The following is a 20,751-nucleotide window of genomic DNA, read 5'->3' as shown; positions in this document are numbered from 1 at the left end:
TTAGACATTTTTTTTTATTGTCAGTGTGATACAAGTTTAAGCATTTTCAAAAATGGTTTACAAGGAACAATACAGACTTTCCGAAGACCTACATGCAAAACATTAAGACGTCTTCATAAACATCTTTATATGTTTAATTATTTTTTTCTCCCAAGGGATCAACGTACGAGTGAAGGCAATTAATTTCATCATATTCCAACAACTGACTAACTTATTAATATACAGCATATGGTCACATAAATAAATATCTCAGGATTTGTATGTTTTATGCAGTTCTCCTCCAGGTCCCTGTAACCCTTCTGTTTCTCCACGTTCCAACGTTATCTACCTGTCTCCCATATTCTGCATCTGTATACTTAAAGATGTGAAGCTTGCGAGCAAGTCAGTCACCTCATCCACCTGTGAATTGTACACACACAGTTACATAAATCTTCTGAAAGCTATGCACCTTCGACTAAATGTTCCTCTAAATCCAAGAACTGAACTCAGTAATATAGATAATTAACTAGATAAATGGCCTCTCTACCACATGGAATTCAGTAATTGCCATGATAACTATTTCAGCATTTAGGTACGACCATGAAATGTGGACAGACATGTATGATCGCTTTTAATAATATTGCACTAAAAGGAGTGGCTTTTAGTTTTTAAAGATGCCAGACTTATTAACATGATTGTTTTTCATTTGTCAATTGTGATTTTCATCCCATTCAACATTTGTCCTCCGCATTTACCCATCTGTGCAGTTAGAACACACACACACACACACACACACACACACACTAGTGATTACTAGGGGGCTGTGGTACACACGTGCACAGAACAGTGGGCAGCCCTAGCCCGACGCCCAGGAAACAGTTGGGGTTAGGTGCCTTGCACCTCAGTCATGGCCTCATGGCTTGGGAATTAAACCCATGACCCATGTCTGCCTTGTATGTCCCTTATGTGGGCGAATTAAATACATGTCCCCTTAAGTTAAGCTATATTGGTCTCATCGCTTAGGTTATAGTTGAAAATGTCTACACAAAGCAGATGTAAACCTGTTACACAAACTGGACAAACCAGTGCCAAGGATGTTGGCAAGGCCTGCACCTGCTGTAGGACCATCAGTGCGCTCTTAAGCTCCAGGTGTGGATGTTACCTGTTCTTTAGTGCAGGTGTGTTGTAGCTGGGTAGAAATGTGCTCCAGTCTCTCTTGCTCCTCTTTCTGTCCCATCACATTCAGGTACTCCCGCAACATTTGAATGATCTACAGAAATATAGTGTTTCAGCGGGGCTAAAAGGAGCCGCCATCCTCCTCCATTTAAATGAATATGCTCTTATGTGAAATGTGCCATATTTGTCAATTGTTATTTTTCACCGCAAATTTGTCCTCCACATTTACCCATCGGTGCAATTAGAACACACACACACTAGTGATTACTAGAGGGCTGTGGATCACACGTGCCCAGAGCGGTGGGCAGCCCTAGCCCGGTGCCTGGGGAGCAGTTGGGGTTAGGTGCCTTGCTCACGGGCACCTCAGTCATGGCCTCAGGTCTGGGAATCAAACCCACGACCCTCCGGTCACAAGACCAGTTCCCTACAGGACCATGACTGCCCCCAAAGTTATTGTAACACTCTAAAAGTGTTCCAGTTCCCTTTTCACTGAAACATATTACAATTTCAGCTTTATCACACCATTGGGTGATTAGGGCCTGCTAACCAGGCTAAGGCAAACCATCTCTGCCATGTCCTGTTTAAGCTTACAATAACAAGCTTAGTAACCACCTCCAAATACTGCACAATGTGAACATTACACCCTGAAACTATGCAGATTATTAAAATATAGAATATTATTAAAATCATCAGCAGGGCAAGACTGCAAATGTTTCACTGTACTACAGTGTCAATTGAATCACAAAGGACAGAGATTAGTTGAGACTGTGAAGTGCATGGCAGGCCCAACACTGCTGTAGACAAACATTGTTCATGCACTGTAACCTGAGTGACTTCTCCTCGCAAGGTTTCCAAACTTCGAGATTCTCCCTCCTGTAAGATGTTGAGCTTGGAGCGGGCAAGATGCAGAGGGGTCCTTCCAGCACGATCCAGGGCATCTACACGAGCGCCTGAAGAAAAAAAAAACACTTTAAATTATTACTTGTGTGTGTGATCAGGGGACAGCCTGAATGGTGCTGTAAGTGAATTGCAGACAGCTGCATAAGCTTTCATTCTTACTAATTTCACCTCAATTGTATTGAAATCTTACCGCCTCTCAGTAAAGTTGTGATGACAGGCACATGGTTGGTGCAGGCAGCTGTGGGGGCAGTTCATACCAACATCAGTTAAAAAATACTTCACTTCACTTGCTGTTATTTTGTTTGTTTTCTTTTTGTGTGCGTGTGTGTTTTGTTTTACACTTTAAGGAAACACAGAACTGAAATCTACAATTCTGAGCCAAGAACAATATGTGCCGTTTCAGATACCCAACATCATTCATTGATTTACTTACCAAGATGCAATGGAGTGTTTCCAAGGCTATCTCTCTGGTTTGGATCAGCACCGTAGTTTAGCAACAGTTGAACTAGATCGTTACAAGAAGGATAAAGACACAAGAGAGCATAAACAACATCGCAATCAAAGCTGTGATGAGAAGTTTAACTTCCTGGTCATCCCGAGGCATTCTGGGAGCTGGCTCCCTCTCACTCAGCCTTACCAATACTCTCATTGCCATTACAGGAGGAGAAGTGTAAGGCCGTTCGTCCCTTGTCGTCTGCAGCACAAGGGTCGATGCCATCCTGCAGCAGTCTACGAACTAAAAACAAACAAACAAACAAAAAAAACATTAAAATATGTGGCAATCTAAAGAAATTTTTAGATATAGTTGCATTCAGTTCCTACCAGTATCAATGTCGTTTCCATTGGCTGCTTCTCTGAGCCTCTTCACAGCTAAAGAGAAAGCAGTGAGGGGTTAAAGGAAGAGGCTGCTTCAGGTCTAGATTTACATGGTTACTGAAAAAATGTTTTGCATAATACGCTTGTATAACACAAGAGTTGCCTGTTCTTGTTTAACAACACTGGCTCCCTCGTCTATATATATAACCAACAGTGAGTTAAGCCAGGCTTCTTTCTCAAACATTAGAGCAAGGTGTAAGTTTAATTGTAACCCATACCATACAGGTCTTTAATTTAATTGTAACCCATACCATACAGGTCTTTAATTTAATTGTAACCCATACCATACAGGTCTTTAATTTAATTGTAACCCATACCATACAGGTCTTTCCCTGTAGGTCCCACGTTCCGCCGTATCCTCCCCAGCCTCCTCGCCCTCGTGGCCGTCATCTTCCCCGCTCTGGTGGCTCCCACTTCGGCCTGCAGTAACGCACCCGGCGTCCATAGCGAGTGTATGTAGCGGAGGTTCTTCTCCGCCGCCGGTCCGCTCCGGTGCAGTCTCAGGGTGCTCAGGGTGTCAAAGCCCGAGAAGCCGAACCCAGACGCGGTCCCCGCGGCCGTGCGCGTCCCGTCCTCGCCGGTCTCGGAGTCTTTCAGCGGCGAGTCCCGCACCGCGTATTCTCCCTCGGAACTGGACCGCTCGTCCTCGGAGGCTGCTGCGGGGACTGGACTCCACCCGTCCATTCTTACCAACAGTCGTTTAGCAAAAAAAGAAGACAAGTTTGTTTCCTCGCATCACTAGATGAAAGTTACTGTTGCTGTGTTGTTTATACAGTCCATTTAGCCGTGTTCGCGTGTGTTCCGCGGTTAGGCGCTACATTTCTTGGTGAATTTAGCAGCGGGGAAACAAGACTGCCGTATTTCCCATTATGGTTCAATATCGATATATTGATCAACAGTTCGGTCGTGTGCTACAGAGCCAAAATGTCGTCCGTTTCATGTCAGTTCTTTCCTCCAATAAGACACAAGGCAATTGCTCAAACATTAGCCAATCAGTGCGGCCCTTAGTGTGCGTTCACCCAATAGGGAATCTACGTATACGCGTAGATTTCGCGGAAGATCTGGAGAAATTGCAGTTTGACGTCTGTGCTGACTTTTATTGCGCTTTCTCGATTACGTTTTTGGCTAACTCGTAGATTTCTGGAATTTTTTATTAACTTTGTAATGTGCCAGTATATCTATTATATCTGTCATTCTTTATGGCTCTTAAAAATCCCTCTCAAACTCAAAAGCTTAAAATCTGAAGATGTGCATTTTGTACACTGCTCTAAACCAAATCTTAACTTGTCCAAAAAAATTGGCAGTATTTTCCTGTTGGCAACATTTTCACTGCTTGTTTAAACTATTTATATAATTTGTTTAGTGTGTAGTGCAAAAATAACGTGGACATTAAAGCTACAATTTTGGTTACTGTAGTCCAGCTTGGTTGAATTTTCAAACAGTACGTGAGTAGAGGCTACGGAAACTGTGGTAAATACCCACCACGAACATCAGAAAGAAAGAAAAATAGAGTTCACTGCACCAAAAATGGCAGAGCTGGTTTCATCAGTTTTTTTTTTTCCATTTCACATTTGCATAATGGTTTTTACTCATACTGTCACAAATTTGTGTGTAAACACATGAACATACAGTACATTTACAGTATTCAGTAAGTATAAAAAATAAATACAATATCCCTCAACAACCCTAATCATACATACATAAAAATTTAGAGCATTTTTTGTTCTAATAAAATCTGACAAATTATAAGTCATAACCATGGACATAAATATGAGGCATTTGTTGAAATAAGTACCAAAAAGAGGCATATATGCAAGTAACCAAATTTCATACATCAAGGATTCAAACTTTGGCTTTTTTAAAAGTTGACTGTGGAGGTCACATGAGCGCTAGCATGGGGTAGACGGTCAGAAAACGCCCCATCATCGCCAGGAGAAGCTGAGCCCTGATTGGCTGGCATGAGTCCTGCTTCCCGAGCATGCTGCCACAGGTGGCTATTACCCACAATGCCCTCTTTGTTAAGGTAGCCTTGACGACAGAATAGGGGCGGCTTGTGATTGGTGAGGGAGAGTCGGAAACAGGTTTCTAGAAGGTTAAAAAGATACAAAGACATACAAATACACAAAATGGAATAAGGATGAAAATGCTAGAATTGCATTACATTACAGTAATATACTGTAAAATTACATACATAAATATCTTTAATAAATTGCCACATGAAGGATAATTATGTACAATTTCACTTTAAATCTAATGTTCTCAACTTTAATGAAACCTGGAAGCATATTTTAAAAGGCAGCAGGTAGATACTTCACACCATTTCTGTTATTTGGGGACTATTAACTGAATACGAATTCTTGGCATGACAGATATATTCAGTCTTCACTGTCAATCAAGTATACACCTGCATAGTATGCTCGGAGGTCCGTGTGAAGGCAGTGTTCTAGGAAGCGTCTTAAGGGCTGGCTGTGAGAAATGGGCTGGTCCCACTCAGTCAGGAAGTCCTCAACCATGTGATGCACAGCATCAGGGCGTGGCAGGGGCCAGCCAATCGGGCGTTGCCTCATGTCTCCCTCTGAGGATAGATATTAGATACCGGATTCAATACAAGATTCTCTTATTGCCCTATAAGGCTGTAAACAACATGGCTCCTCCTTATCTGTCTGACCTCCTACTTTCCTACAGACCTTCTAGATCTCTTAGATCTTCTACTGTTGGACCTCTAAAGGTACCATCATCTAAACTCTGTAGCTTTGATGATCGGGCTTTTTCCAGACTCGCTCCTCGACTGTGGAACCCCCTTCCAACTGTGATCAAACAGTCTCCCTCTCTCACCACATTTAAATCTAAACTCAAGACTCACCTCTTCTCTCTCGCCTATGATCTCCCTGCTGCACAATTTTCTTTGTACTGTTTTGTATTATATGTTTCTGTGTCCTTATGTATTGTAAGCGTCTTTGGTTTTCAGAAAAGCGCTATATAAAAATGAAGTATTATTATTATTAGATGGGTTAAAAAAAAATAAAAAAAAATAAAAAAATAAAAAAACACCTCATGAAGTCATAACACAGAGTGCCACAACATAGAGTAAACAAATGGCTATAATTAACACGAGCACTTCAGATGTCCTTTGCTTTATATCCCTGTTCATTAACTGTATCACACATTTACTCGGAGCATCGTTTCAAATGACTTCACACTACCTTACCTGTTGGCAAGGTACGGTAGTAGTAGATGACAGGGTGGAGGAAATTAGACTTCCAGGCTTTGGTCCATTCCGACTCTGCACGGCCTGGCCCAAGAGTGTCGGTGCGGTTTAGTCCATACAGCATTACCACAACCAGGAGACCATGCTCAGAGACGTGCCGACCAGACAGAGCAGAGAACCTTGGGAGAGCCTGTAGAGGAAACTCCTCCAGATACTCACAGTAAGAGCTGAGAAATGGAATAGAAGCAAAATGAGATTGTAAGACATTAATTAAAACAAACATCCAAAATATTTGATTTCCCATCTGCACTCATAGTGTCATTCACTCGTGATAAAGACAAAGAAACAGCACTTACCCTTGAAGTAATATAATGTCCCCCAAAACCCCAAACATTTGGTATGGTCCAGAGGCCTCATTCACTCTCTTCAAAATCCAAGACAGCAGTTGGCTGATGGGTAGTCTGTTTGCTGGCCATGCATTGTTATGGTAACGTTGCTCCAAGATCTTATGCACAGCACGCACTACAATTATAAAACAGTTACTGAGACAGTTACTGAAGCATCAAGAACACTAAACCTGGTCAATTAAAAAGCTGAAGGTTCTATATTCTGTAGCTTTTTGCTTGTTCATGTTCATATAACAGGAAGTGATCTGTAAGGGTTATTCCAAGTACAGCAGGAAAGAAGGCTATTGCACAAGTGAACTTTCCTCGAGTTTTACTTATCACTGTACAACATTCCAACAAATTTCAAAAAAACGTTCAGCCTTTATCGCCAATATTTTTGTTTAATGTGATTTTCAGTACACGCTTTAACACTGACAAGTTGCATGGAATAAATACAGTCTGCAAAACTAACCTATGTAGCGAAATCCGTGAACAAACCCTCCAGCTGATATGCGATAGTCTCTTGAGTGGGCAGCAGTTCCTAAGATGAAGAGGTTGGGTGTTCCCCTGCCTTCGTACCACGCGGTCACCGCCGGTAGACGGCCTCGAGCGGCACTGCTGTGTGGTGGACGAGCAGAGCTGGGGAAGCAAGAATGGAAGAATCAGCACCACTGCAACACTGAGATCTTGTACACTGAAGGAATTATGGACCTGAACTGAACAGACATATATGAAACAATGTAAGAAATCGTTTGTTCATAGTATTGCCAACAAACCAATAATATATCAATATGAATCTAAAAATGCTGTACTGATACAAACTGCAACAAATTGCCACACGCCATCTTTTCAGGTTTAACACTGGCCCAGATCACACCGTCAAAATTATTTACTGTCAAAATTATTTTACTGCTTGTTGAATCTTGTGAATATGAACAATTCGACTCGGACCATTCAACTCAAACAGAAAAGTGATCTGGGACAGAAATCTGAAATTGGTCAATATGATCATGTCTCAGGAAAAAAAAGGAGAAAATGTGTAATGACATGAGGCTCATCTGCATATTGCAGTCACATGTGATATTAGGACTGCAAACGCTGACATTTGATTACAATTACCATATGATGTATTGTGCAGCCTTAACGCAAAGCTTCGTTGAGGTAGTTTGAGGTAAAATAGCCATACCCTTCAAAGATTGAGAAGTTGAAGCGGAATCCCAGACAGCGGACGACGCGGTCATACGGTTGTCGTAGTGAAAAGTTATCGTCATGGTACCCGGGCAGATTTTCAGCAGTTATGGCAGTGCTGCGGTTGCCATCTCGTCGGTCCAAGAGCTCGGACAGAGTGAAGTAGAGCCGCCCTTTGCCCCCTGAAGTCTTTCCCGTTCCGTCTTTCCCAGCTGTCCTCTTTCCTCCGTCTCTTTCTCTCCGAACAATAGCAACACTCTCCAGTCCGCCCTCCACCAAGCCGTCCAGAGACTTCAGCTGGTATGTGTCCAACAGCTCGTTATTCACCGCTCTATAAAACACAGCACACGCCTCATAAAACACACTTACAACATCCCGATCTACAGTCAGCTCCAAAGTAGCACTGGCTGCTCTGAACACCAACACCAACACATGCTTCTGCTTTGCACTACAGCACTGCTGACATATGAAAGTCATTATCAAAGCTGAAATGTAAAGGCTATGTGTTAATTCAGTACTATTTTCTTCCATTTGGAATCTGTTGCATAATTTGTACTTACTCAACAGTTCTCAAAAACATGATGTCAAAGGTACCAATATACTTGTGGCTTATATGAACAAATGAGAATTTACAACCTGTGCCAAATGATCAAAAACTGAGAGGGTGAATAATGAGTGCTTAAGAATACAAATGTCTTTATGTACATTTGTAGCTTAAGACTCAATTTTTTGATATTTCATGTGTACAATTCAAATTTTATTTCAAGACACAAGATTGCAAAATAACATGCCCATAAGCAAAAATGCAATGCTCAAGTCCAATTTAGTTACACACAGTTAAAAAATATTTTCTGCTATTCAGTACTGAACAGAAATCATTACACCTTTGTGGGAAAATGTATAACTCATAATGTCTAGTACCTGAGGTCCCCTACGTAGTGTGTATGCCAGGCCAGCCGGACTGGGCTCGGGCTGTACAGGTGGATGCGGCTGGCTCTGCCCAGGATGCTCTGTGCCAGCTCGAAGGCCGAGTTGCCTTTGCCCAGGATCAGCACGGCCTGATCGGTGTACTCCTCCGGATCGGTGGGGATGGACTCGTAGCCCTCCACCAAGTCAGAGCCCACAAAGTGAACCTCCTCTGGAACCCACAGACCCGTGGACACCAACAGCACCCTACAGAGATCAGGAAGGAGAGGGTGATGAAGAGAAAGACACCATAAAGAATTCCCATGGTAGGAGGACGGTTAAGCTTATCCTTGTTCATGTTTTAAGACAAAGAAAAAACACAAGTGGCCAGTAACAGCTATGTAAATGACTTATAGGTTGGCACTCTGAGTTCATAGCTAGGAGATACTGTAAGGAGCATGGCTGTTACAGACCAGAACCGCTGCCACAGTACCTGCATTTATACTCTTGCCCATACTGGTCGGTCAGTATGTAGCCTTTGTTGGCATTCACTCCGAACCCCGAGGCTTGAATTCTCCCTATATCGGTGCCATACTGAACCCGCAGACCCAGCTCTTTCTGGAAGATGGAGAGGTAGTGGGGGAAGGCGTCGGCCTCAGGGTACAGGTCCCGGCTGACCCTCTGAAACAGCAGGTCAGGCCTGTCGCTCAGCAGGGAGTTCCAATCATGGCGCAGGTTGAACTCCCTGTTCCGCCTCCCCGTGTACACCTTATTGATGCTGATGAGTTTCCTGTGGCGAGGGTACCTGAAGAAAAGGGCAGAGAAGACAGAAGGCACTGCATTACAGGGAAATACATGTCCTGGTGATGGGAGCCATTCTACAATGGCAGAAAGCCATACGAAATTCATAAAGATGAGAAACTGACTTTCTAGACAAGACGCACACTCAACATTAAATCCTTGTAGAGGCCCTGTAGAGGTGTTGCTTTTTGCTATTTACTGCCGTACTTTTCATACGGTCAGGTTTTGGCTAATGGAACATAGCCCAAGATTAACAAAAGCAACACTTGTACTTGTACTGTGAAATCACTCACCTTTTGAAGAAACTTCCCGGCCCAGAGTTTCGCTCTATTATTAAGTAATCCCTTTGACTCTGGGCAAGGAAGTAGCCCATCTGTAGACCCGCAGGCCCAGCCCCTAGCACACAGTAGTCGTGGTGACGGGTGTGGTTTTCACCATGGTGATCGCCACAGACGCTCAGGACCAGAGAAAAGAGTGACAGGAGCGGGATGAAGTGCAGTATCAGCTCCATGAGCACTAGATGGAGAAACGAAAGCAAAAAGCTCATTTACAGAAAATGCACATGACTCCTTAAACAGGAGTTGAGAGCAGATAATATTTACAACACAAGCTCGTCATTCGAACCCAGTTCTTTGTCTAGATAACCTCGTTGCTGCTGAAGTGATCTGGTTCCTCTGGTCTTATTTACCCAGTTAAAATGTGAAGTTGATCATACCTTGAACTAAAGAGCACTTCCACTTCAAATAACGTTTTGGAATATCAGCCATTTCTTAGTGCTTAGGCAATAATAGCTGTGATGTTTATGATGGGCAGTAAAACATAATAGCAACAAATAAACTGTGTGACAGCTTGACTGTGGCTGACAGGAAGCCCTACAAAGGGTGGTGGTGAAGACCGTTGAGCACATAACTGGCACACAGCTACCCAGCACCGACAACTATGTGCACAGAGTACACAGGACCATCAGGGACTCATTTTACCCAAGCCACACATTATATTGCTGGCCATCCTCTGGGAGGAGATACAAGAGCATCCTTAACCACTCAGCTCAGGAACAGATTCTTCCCATCATTGATATCTCTACTGAACTCATCTTTAGACCTATAAATTATACGTATATAACCACAACCTGTTACTCTACATTGATCTCCTCTCTGTAATAGCAAAACTATAGCCACACTGCACACACTTGTTTCGTTTTACTCAATTTAGACTCCCCATTCATATTATACATTATTACTAAATACCTGTACATGGGTATTCTATAGATTAATAGGATTGCTTTTTTATAGTACATATTTGAAATAGGCTATGCTTTTTGTATATTGTTACAGTCTAATAATTTAATTTAATATAATATACTACTATGTGTTTTGAATGTGTATATTCTATGATTGCACAATGCCGCTATTTGCACTCTTCTCTAATTGCACTATACTATTTGCATTGCCAAAGATAAATGACAAAGATACATCTATAAAAACAGCACATACAACATGCAACATAAAGGGGCCGACAGACTATCCACGCGCTACTCTAGAAACGTTATTTGTGCTCGAATTCCGGGGGATGCCGAAGCTCTCACAACCCTGAGTGGGCAAGAAGGCTAATACATTAAATATCGCCATTTTGTAAGTGAAGCAACGTACCTCTCATCAAAACCGAGCCATCTCTCCCTCAAATGCTGCATTTGACATCTCGAATTGCAACAGCATACTCGCAACTGCCGCAATCTTTCACAGCTAACAAGCTAACAACGACCTACATCAATCTCAGAAACGAACTACACAACTAGCTACGTCACTAACAAAATCATAACCCTTCATGTTCTACCCAATCAGAACAAAGGGAGGCGTGGCTAGCGGGCACGCTTACTCAGCACGAGGCTTCTCGTTTGAACTACCGCTGTTCGTTCCGAAGAGCTTACAAGATTCCTCGCTGCAGGGTCAGCAATAAACACTCCTGCATGCGTTGCATGTAGTTATTGACGCACTTTATTGAAATAAAGTTATTTTCAAACAGATACGATTAACTGAAACAACAATGAAGAAGTAACCATCGACAAAAAGCAGCGGCTCATAATTAATATATATAATATTTATATAGTCGCCTACCTACGTTTATTTCCAACTACCAAAGTCCAATGCAGCACCTTTGCTCCAAGGATGTGATATCTTGTAAGACTACTGATCGCCGCTAAGACATTATTCTGCAAAGCATGTTTTCCTGCCCTGTCATGGTTTCTAATCCGCTTGGGTGTTTTCCTGCTGAGTCACGTTGAGCGCGGATTTAGCGCTGAAGTCGTGACTTGTTCGCGGTGTGTGTACTTAAGCTGTACTCGTGGACTGTACGGTCTATGGTCCGCACTCATGTGACCTTTCTTAGCCCGTTAAGAAAGATATAAAATGTGTCCACTCATGGTAAGCGTCAGCATGTGAGGTGTTTCGCAACATCCCCGCTTCCCGTTTGATAGAAATAACAAGCTGTTGGGAATGTAGGTATAAAAGAGGCAGGGGCGAGAACCAGCTCTCTCAGTGAAGACATCTAAACAGCAGGGACTTCATTACCATCCCACGACTTGAGAATTATTAAGAATAAAGTTAAGAGTCTAAACTTCAGTACAGCCGTATTGTATCCATTCGTCAAATATTTACATATTTTAAAATGGACGCAACCAAGAATAAATCAGCAAGCAGTGTTGGCAGGTAAGCAGATAAACCATTCGTCAGATGTGATCAAGTATCTGTAGTGTATGAATCAAATTAGAATTATATTTGAAAGTTGTGGCTGTTTAAAATGTTTTTTTTTCATAACACAACTGTAAGAGATCTGGATGTGTCATCGGAAGTTATAGATGGGTTTAATTAGTGTTCATTTAAAACAACGAAGACCGTATTTTTCTGCACCCCTTCAGTGATCTGTCCGAGCAGATTAAAGCGGTGACCAAGGACGCCCACGTCCGGGCTGAGAATACACAGTTAATGCTGAACTTCCAGAAAGGACAGATCACTCTTCCCCAGTACAAGGTAATTATCCGTAATTACCACATAATATGTGATCTTAATTACATGTACCGGCCACTTTATTAGTGCCACACTCTAGGGGCGTTTATAGATATTTTTAATCACGACGTTTTAATCACAACATGGTACAGTATGGTAATGTATTTATTAGGCACTGCAGTGTTGTAGGACTGTGGGTCAGTAGCCTTCTCATAAAATCATGCAGCCTGATGGAGAAATATCAGAAATTTCTCCTGTACCATATGGCAGTGGCCTAAGGTATTTTCCAACTACCAAATTACAGTGCAACTTGTTTGCTCTAACTAATGTGTGGTTTTGTCTCGACTATTTTTGACTCAAGCCTACTTGAAGAGAAAAGCGTGTTTTCCTGCCATCACAGACAAATTTCATAACACGTCTCAAAACAGTCTTCATTCCTACAGTAGACACTGCTTTCAGTAGAAGCTTTGCTGTTCAGAGACTAACCTCAACTTCTCTATCTTTCTCCTCACTTCTCAGGAGTAAGACCTAGTTCTCTAAGTAGGCATGGCCAGTTAAGGGTTGCTTTCTCCCTGTGTTCACAGCTCCTCCTGTGCTCCTTGTACGAGATCTACCAAGTGTTAGAAGAAGAACTGGACAGGAACTCGGCTCACGAGGCGGTGGACCCCATCTACTTCCCACAGGAGCTGGCCAGAATCAAGGCCCTGGAGCAAGACCTCCAGTTCTTCTTCGGCCCCCAGTGGAAACAGAGTGTTATAGTGCCCGCAGCAACACACCGATACGCAGAGAGACTCAGAGAGGTGCGACACTTTACACATGAACCCTTGTTACGCTAATCACACCAGTGTGTAGTTTAGGGAAGGTGAATCTGATTTGGAGACCACAACTTATAGCCACTGAACAAAGGTTAGGGTCGTGGTTTTAATCGGAGCTCCACAGGCTTGGTCATGTAGTCTACATTTAAAAAGTATCATAACGGTTCTTTCATTAGTCTATTGTTTTCTAGAGGGATGGTGGTACTTCTCTGGTATCTGACCCTACCTCTTTAACTGAATGAGGATGTGAAAGTGTCAAATAGGCGTAATGTGTGCACACCCACACTGATGCACTTCAGCCTCTCTAACTTATCATTCCTTCTTCCACTCAGATCGGCAGGAACAGTCCCAGTCTCCTGGTGGCTCATTCCTACACTCGTTACCTCGGTGACCTGTCGGGAGGTCAGATTCTAGGGAAGGTTGCCCAGAAGACCCTGGGACTGAGCGGCCCGGAGGGCGTGGCGTTCTTCGCCTTCCCAGGCGTGACGAGCCCCAATCGCTTTAAGCAGCTGTACAGGAGCAGAATGAACAGTATTGAGCTGAACGAGGAAGAGCGCAGGAAGGTTCTGGATGAAGCCGTCCGAGCTTTCGAGTTCAACATCAGTGTAAGCAGCCCAGAAGACGTGCATTTCAGCAATCTGGCTTTTTAAAACTGGAAAAAGTTTATAAAACTTCTGAACTACTTACTAGTTAAAATGTTTATTTTAGCCAATCTATCCATCTAGTTATTTTCTTAAAAAGGGTTTATGTTAGAGGTATCCATTTTTGTGACAACCACCTTTATGCATCTTCCCTTAAAACAGGTATTTGAAGACCTTCAGAAAATGCTGAGCATCACAGAACAGGCTTCTGGTAAGAACATATTGTATGTTCTCCTTACAAGGCAAAATGTAAACGATCGTGCTGAGCTGCAAAAGATGAAATAATTTGCTTTTCTTTAGGTGACCATGGAAGAGCAAAGACACCCACCACACCACTGACGGCCATTTCCCGATCTTCTGTTGCACAGTTTACACTGGGAGCATGTGTTGCCTTGGCAACTGTTGGAATGGGAATTTATGCATTTTGATATAAAATATGCAAGACAATGAGAACGACAGGCCATCAAACGAAACAGACGTGTTCTTTTGGCCACAGCTTACGCTTCTGGAATGTTCACTGTATTTTATAACTGATACTCTGGTTCATGATTTTGGGGTCGCTGCACCAGGCTAAAGTGATACACTTACACGGGGACTTTACACGGGGACTTTACACACCACTTAAAGAGGCAACAGTAGTACAGGCAGATCATTATAAAATAATGAATTTTTGCTTGCATTAAATTTATTTCAACTTATTCACTTATGTAAATTGTAAAAACTATATATTAAATGGTTTATTGTTCTAAAGCATCTCCTGAGTGGACAGTGGTGTGTTACAATTACATTACATTCGTTTCAACATGCTTTATTAGCATTTCCTCTCATGCAAAATTATCCTAAATTTCCCCGTTAATTGGGGAAGGACAAATCCAAATGCTTTCTACATCACTGACGCACACAATCCCAGAGGAACAGGAACACGTACGTTCCTCTGAGCGACCTCACACCTCAGCTGGGGTTAACATGCCTCAATGTCAAGGTACAATGCATAAAAAATTAGAAAATGTCCAACTTATTTACAAATGCTATTTATTATTCATTTTGTTGTGTTTTTTATTATTAACAATCCACTCCCATATCTTGGAGAACTTATTTTTCTTGGGCATTTATCCAAGAGGTACGTGTGTGTACACACACACACACACACACACACACACACTACTTGATCCTGTACAGCACTTTCCTCTGCATGCGGTGTTGCAGTTCTCCTCTTCGCAGCATCAAATGCAGGACCTTATGGATGGCGTGTTCCGGGTACTTCTGTGCTCACACACACACACACACACACACACAGGTTGGTGGCTGTGACCCCAAGCATGTCATGTAACATTCTGACAGTATACTGTAGAGACATGGGTGTAATGACATGACGCTTCCACAGTCACAGTAAACATGTCAATGGACAAAGAGGAGGGACAGTAGAGTTCACGAATCGACCAAGTAGTAATGCAGTAACACCGGGGACAACCGCCCTCCTCGTCCCCGCCCTCCACGTCCCCGCCCTCCACGTCCCCGCCCTCCACGGAGGATAAACGCTGTCTAGTCACACCAGTAAACACCTGTATAGCTACGAGAGCCCAAACCAGTCTCTCTGCCCTCAACACTTCACAACGCCCCCCATATAATGTACCGTATTTATCCACATATCCACGTCACTGTAAACACATTCAAAATGTATCAACTCGTGTCATGGCGTTACTCCAGCATCTGTAGCACACTCTGTAGCTGTTTTCTTTTTCGTCTATTTCCAGGTTTATTTTGTATTCCCTACCCCACTGTACACGAGTTCTTGTACCTTCACGAGCTGCATGAGCCAACACCAAGAAGAACCTCCGTGTCCTCTGGACCGCGCGTGCGGAGCCCAACACCCCGCGCGCGTGCAGAGCCGAACACTCACTTGTTTGGTGAAGTCCTGGATGATGCTGTGCTCAGACACTTGGGAGCCGATGGCGAAGCGTCTCTTCAGCTGCTTCTCAATGCGGGAGATCATCTCCTGATCCTCCTGGGTGGTGAAACCCTCCACCCCTGAACGAACGAACGCACACACACACACACACACACACACACACACACACACACGTTACAGCAGAAGGCTCCCATCTTCCCCCTCCACCCAAAAAGAACACGCTGGATATCCAGGTGATCAATCTTACAAAGACCAACAACCACCAGACCAAATGTCACAACGTAGGACTCCCCCAAAGTAAAAGGAATGAACTTACATTTCGGATTATAAAGACAAAATTATTTGATGAAACAAGAATGCTACCATGTGCTGAAATGCAAACAACTTCATTTTAAATGCGAGCGCCCACCGGAGAGGCTGCCGGACAGAGCGGCGTCCAGCGTGGACACTTGGAAGAGTCTCAGAGCCTCGTCAACCTCCTCCTCCCCAGCTACAGCCTGCAGCTTCATCTTGGCCAAGGACTCGGCAATGCGCACCACTGCCTCCAACTGCCTGCAGGGGAGGACAGCGAGCAACATCAATACTGGAACTGAAACTCCAAGTTTAAGTCTGCCTTGTCCAATCAGTTATAAGCAACTGCTGTTTATACTTGATCCACAAATCTAAACTTCATATAATCAGCTTGAATAAAATATTAAAATATTTGCAATTAATTTGATACAATTGCTCTAATGCTAATAATTGCTCATTTTCGTTAGCCGTCGGTGGAGGTGCGGGTGGGGGTCTCCACCTGACGGTGATGGGGATGGAGGCTCTGCGTTCGCTCTCTCTCTCGTGCTCCCTCGCTCCACTGCGCATCACCACGTAACGGTTCTTCAGCTTCTCCGCCGCAGCCGCAGACATACGGGGCCCGCATTTCCTGTCGGGACAGTCGGCCGTCACACACGTGTATGGGATTCATGGGTGTGTGACACACACACACACACACACACACACTCACGGGACGTGGAGGTTAAGGTGTGGACACTTACGCTCTGGCATACGCAATGTACTTCTTCAGAGTGGCCAAAGGAATCTCGCCCTCCACACCCTCAGTTTGCGTCTGGGCACTCAGGTGCACATTCATCACATGCCGAGCCAACGTCTTTATCCATCCATCCACACACACACACACACACACACACACACACACTTAGGACACTCCGCATGGCAAGTGAATTGTCAGCCACTGTTATGTAAGGGTGTCCAGATGTGGCTCTGGGCCCGTTACGTCCACGCACCATGTCTCTCTGCTGGTCGTGCTGATCCTTGATGATGAAGATCATGTCGAAGCGGGACAGGATGGTGGGCATGAAGTCGATGTTGTCCTCCCCCTTCGTGTCGTCCCAGCGGCCAAACACGGAGTTGGCGGCAGCCAGCACCGAACAGCGAGAGTTCAACGTGGTGGTGATCCCAGCCTGCGTACACAAGGTAGCGGTAGGTTTTCACTGCCGCCAAACCAAGTTTAGACGAGCACCAGAGAATACAGGAAACGTGGCCGTTTGCGAGCACGCCGGTCGAACGGACCTTTGCGATAGAAATGGTCTGCTGCTCCATCGCTTCGTGGATGGCCACTCGATCATCCTCCCTCATCTGCAACAAGCACGCGAGAGCCGGTAAAAACACGACCAGCTCACAGCACGTAAAGCGCATCGCTGGAGAGTTCGCTGAGACTGAACCGCAGCTCGTGCCTACGCAGCCTCACCTTGTCAAACTCGTCAATGCAGACCACACCTCCGTCAGCCAGCACCATGGCCCCACCCTCCATGATGAAGCCACGCGTGTTGGGGTCGCGGAGCACCGAGGCCGTGAGACCGGCTGCACTGCTGCCTTTCCCGGAGGTGTACACCTGAGAGAGAGAGGAGCATCGGATCAGTACACCCGAGAGAGAGGAGCATCGGATCAGTACACCCGAGAGAGGGGAGCATCGGATCAGTACACCTGAGAGAGGGGAGCATCGGATCAGGGACCGAGCTACACACTCCACTGGGTGCAAGCAAGTGGCAAAACACGCATGGATATATCACACACACACCCTAAAAACACAAGCAGATGTTTAGCAGTATGGTCTACCCAAGGCTTACCCCAATAGGAGAACATCTCTCTACAAACTTCAGCAGTTGAGACTTGGCTGTTCCTGGGTCTCCAAGCATCAGCAGATTAATATCGCCTCTCCGGGTCAGACCGTCTGGCAATCTAACACATACCCAACTGGTTAATACACGGATTACCCAACCTTGCCGCTTAACTAAAGCAAACGGGGAAGAGAGTAAATATTATAAACTCTAAACAAAAGGCAGAGGCCACAAAATGCCTCCAGCTCTGCACCTCTTCCTGGAGCCACCGAACAGGAGGCAGGCGATGGCCTTCTTCAGATCATCACTGCCGTAGATGGAGGGAGCTAGGGAGCGGGCGAGCGAGTCGTAGATGGAGGGGGAAGAGGCCAGGGTCCTCAACTCCTCCTCCTCCTGAGGAGACACCGACCCGGTGGCTCCCCGGCCTGGGACAAGAACCGAGAGACAAAAAGAAAGAAGATAGAAAATTCTTTACTGGTTCTAAAGCCAGCCACACGATTAAGACTTCATTACCCACGAGGCAGTGCTTGTGCTCACCGGCTCCCTCCGTGTCCACCTGGATTCCCACCACGCGGAGGTAGGCCGCACGGATACCCACGCCAGCTCCTTTATCACGTCCCTTGTTCTTGGCCTGAGCCACTTTCTTAATGGAGTAGATCCCCATGATGGTCACTCTGTTTCCCGGCACAACACGGTCACACAGGTACCTGAGAGAGATTAAAAACGTAAAGACTTAAGTGATTAACGCTTTTTTTGAAGAAGTCAAGACGCACCGTGCTGTACGAGGACACAGGAGCAGAGCGGGTGGTGTGTGGGTACGGTGTGTGTGTGTAGACGTACCTGTCGCAGTACAGCTGCATGTGACGTGGCATCTCGCCGTGAGGTACGGCGTCGGGAGACTCCTGCAGACGAAGGGTCTGGAAGTCCACGCACGCACAGCGGTCTGGGATGATGAAGTAGGGATCCACGGGGCACTTCACACGGCCTGCCTGCTCACTGCGCCCGGGAGAGAAACCCTTACTACACTTCACTATATAACATGACAAAGACAACCTTAATGTTAACGATGCTCGTTAAGCTTTCCCTTTAATCTGTACATAATCTCCAATGCCAAATCTCCCATAGAAGATTTAGACACTCAAGTCTTGCGCTCATGCACCTCCGCAGACGTTGTGCGAGTGCAAGCCGTGACGTTGTGCGAGCGCGTGACGTTGTGCGAGCGCGTGACGTTGTGCGAGCGCGTGACGTTGTGCGAGCGCGTGACGTTGTGCGAGCGCGTGACGTTGTGCGAGCGCGAGCCGTGTCGTGCGGCCGTGCAGGAGACGCTCACGTGTTGCACTTGCGAGGCAGCGCGTAGCCCTGGAGACCCGGGGGTAGAGGGATGTTACTGATGACCGCACGGCAACCCCGGCACTGCAGACACACTCTGGTGGCTTTGGCCCTGACGGCCGACGAGGAGATGACGATACCGGGGATCTTCACCAGACGGGATACCTGCTCTGACTGCAGGAAAGGGACACATGTTAGTCATTGATCACTTCCTGAAATGAAATCAAGACATGACATGAAGTGATGTAAACCTAACAGACGTGTTTGTGTTTTTAGACCAGGTTATTGACTAATCTTGAGTTTTGGGAAAGCTGCCCAGTGAAAGGTAAACTGTAGCAGTGACTACTTAGTAAATCTGGAGCAGGAAACACTTTGGCATCTTACCTTCAGGCTGCGAATTGAGGACGGGTGGGCGTCACTCTTCAACATGACCTGAATGTCCTGCACAGTCTCCTCTCCTATTGGCCGCGGCCGTGTGACCTCATCAGCTACTTCCTGAGCTGCCTCCTCCAGCTAACAACAGCAGATCCTCATTTTAACACAATAGTTATAGTTGTGTGTGTATGTTATACACACATATACAGATATATGGGCTCACCAGAGGCAGGTTCTCCGTGGGCAGTTTGTAAAGGCAGTCCGATAGATCTTCATCAAAACTGGCCAAATCCTCCATCTCCACCTCTACCCAGTACTCACCGAGAGTGTAGTGTCTCTTCAACTCATCCCTGATGAAAAAAAGCAGTAATCAACAAAAAAATTATTTTGCATCAGAACGTCTGAGTAGTGTTTCGTTATAAAACACATTTTTACCTACTTATTAACTACTTTAATATTTGCATCGACTTCACCTATTAGATTGTTATTTAGCCGACAATTTTACTCCTAGTTCTTCAAACGGTTAAAATATTCACATTTTACCATTGTGAAAGAGCAGGCTAACTACGTAGTTAGGGCCCTAATAAAACACCTAGGGTTAGTTAGCCTACTTACAGCTGGTTAGAGAACAAAAGAATTGTTCGATCTCGAATGCATTTCTGTAAAGTTTTATACGTTTGTGTTACTATACCTGTATTTATAAGTAAATCCAGTGCGATCGGTGCCGACTCTGAATTGCCTCAAAAACTCACGGAATCGCCTTTTGATCTGGCTGCGTTTAACAACACCTTCATCCCCGACGCCTTCTCCTCCACCGAAACTATCGCTGTAATAAACTCCTGGGTCGTCAAATCCGGACATTTTACAAGATCTTTTTTCTTCTGTGACTCACTTATAACAAACAACAAATAAACTGCTGTTCTCTGTATTTGATAACGTTGTAGTAGACGTGCGGTTTAGTTTCCTCTCCCGGGTTTGCAGGACGAAGACGCGTGCCACGCTGAAGTTTCGCGGCAAAATGTTTGCGACTTCCTGCGTTTGCGTTTAGTCTCAGCCCATTCTGGCCTGCTCATTGGTTGACCTATGGGCTTGCGTCAATAATAGGCGGGACTAGAGAGCTGTACTGGCGGGAAAAGGTTGTAAGTT

The 20,751-nt window shown here is 44.8% G+C and overlaps 4 protein-coding genes across 4 annotated transcripts; 1 reads left to right on the top strand and 3 right to left on the bottom strand.

Moving 5' to 3' along the window:
* Positions 1 to 28: 28 nt before the first annotated feature.
* On the bottom strand, positions 29 to 3,889 carry ankrd54 (ankyrin repeat domain 54). The gene is made up of 8 exons (XM_076997219.1): positions 3,249 to 3,889; positions 2,878 to 2,925; positions 2,693 to 2,791; positions 2,489 to 2,560; positions 2,246 to 2,293; positions 1,981 to 2,105; positions 1,142 to 1,249; positions 29 to 399 (listed from the first exon to the last, which is right to left on the bottom strand). Exons 1-8 carry the CDS (start codon positions 3,613 to 3,615, stop codon positions 325 to 327), a joined length of 942 nt encoding a protein of 313 aa, XP_076853334.1. The 5' UTR covers positions 3,616 to 3,889; the 3' UTR covers positions 29 to 324.
* Positions 3,890 to 4,206: 317 nt separating this feature from the next.
* foxred2 (FAD-dependent oxidoreductase domain containing 2) lies at positions 4,207 to 11,241 on the bottom strand. The gene is made up of 10 exons (XM_076997215.1): positions 11,070 to 11,241; positions 9,714 to 9,936; positions 9,113 to 9,424; positions 8,635 to 8,886; positions 7,712 to 8,044; positions 6,998 to 7,164; positions 6,496 to 6,661; positions 6,140 to 6,366; positions 5,336 to 5,506; positions 4,207 to 5,016 (listed from the first exon to the last, which is right to left on the bottom strand). Exons 1-10 carry the CDS (start codon positions 11,074 to 11,076, stop codon positions 4,790 to 4,792), a joined length of 2,085 nt encoding a protein of 694 aa, XP_076853330.1. The 5' UTR covers positions 11,077 to 11,241; the 3' UTR covers positions 4,207 to 4,789.
* A 670-nt stretch (positions 11,242 to 11,911) lies between these two features.
* On the top strand, positions 11,912 to 14,631 carry hmox1a (heme oxygenase 1a). The gene is made up of 6 exons (XM_076997220.1): positions 11,912 to 12,125; positions 12,335 to 12,446; positions 13,007 to 13,222; positions 13,570 to 13,842; positions 14,041 to 14,089; positions 14,179 to 14,631. Exons 1-6 carry the CDS (start codon positions 12,085 to 12,087, stop codon positions 14,304 to 14,306), a joined length of 819 nt encoding a protein of 272 aa, XP_076853335.1. The 5' UTR covers positions 11,912 to 12,084; the 3' UTR covers positions 14,307 to 14,631.
* mcm5 (minichromosome maintenance complex component 5) lies at positions 14,623 to 20,645 on the bottom strand. Its single transcript, XM_076997214.1, has 16 exons — positions 20,297 to 20,645; positions 19,829 to 19,955; positions 19,615 to 19,743; positions 19,232 to 19,404; positions 18,742 to 18,897; positions 18,439 to 18,608; positions 18,155 to 18,326; positions 17,911 to 18,022; positions 17,532 to 17,675; positions 17,354 to 17,419; positions 17,068 to 17,244; positions 16,819 to 16,931; positions 16,578 to 16,706; positions 16,197 to 16,339; positions 15,779 to 15,906; positions 14,623 to 15,141 (listed from the first exon to the last, which is right to left on the bottom strand). Exons 1-16 carry the CDS (start codon positions 20,464 to 20,466, stop codon positions 15,040 to 15,042), a joined length of 2,211 nt encoding a protein of 736 aa, XP_076853329.1. The 5' UTR covers positions 20,467 to 20,645; the 3' UTR covers positions 14,623 to 15,039.
* Between the last annotated feature and the right edge of the window lie 106 nt (positions 20,646 to 20,751).

Source organism: Brachyhypopomus gauderio, chromosome 2 (genome assembly GCF_052324685.1).
Source record: "Brachyhypopomus gauderio isolate BG-103 chromosome 2, BGAUD_0.2, whole genome shotgun sequence".
Taxonomy (NCBI): Eukaryota; Metazoa; Chordata; class Actinopteri; order Gymnotiformes; family Hypopomidae; genus Brachyhypopomus; species Brachyhypopomus gauderio.
The sequence above is the reverse complement of the archived record's forward strand: the minus strand, read 5'-3'. Positions and strand labels throughout refer to the sequence as shown.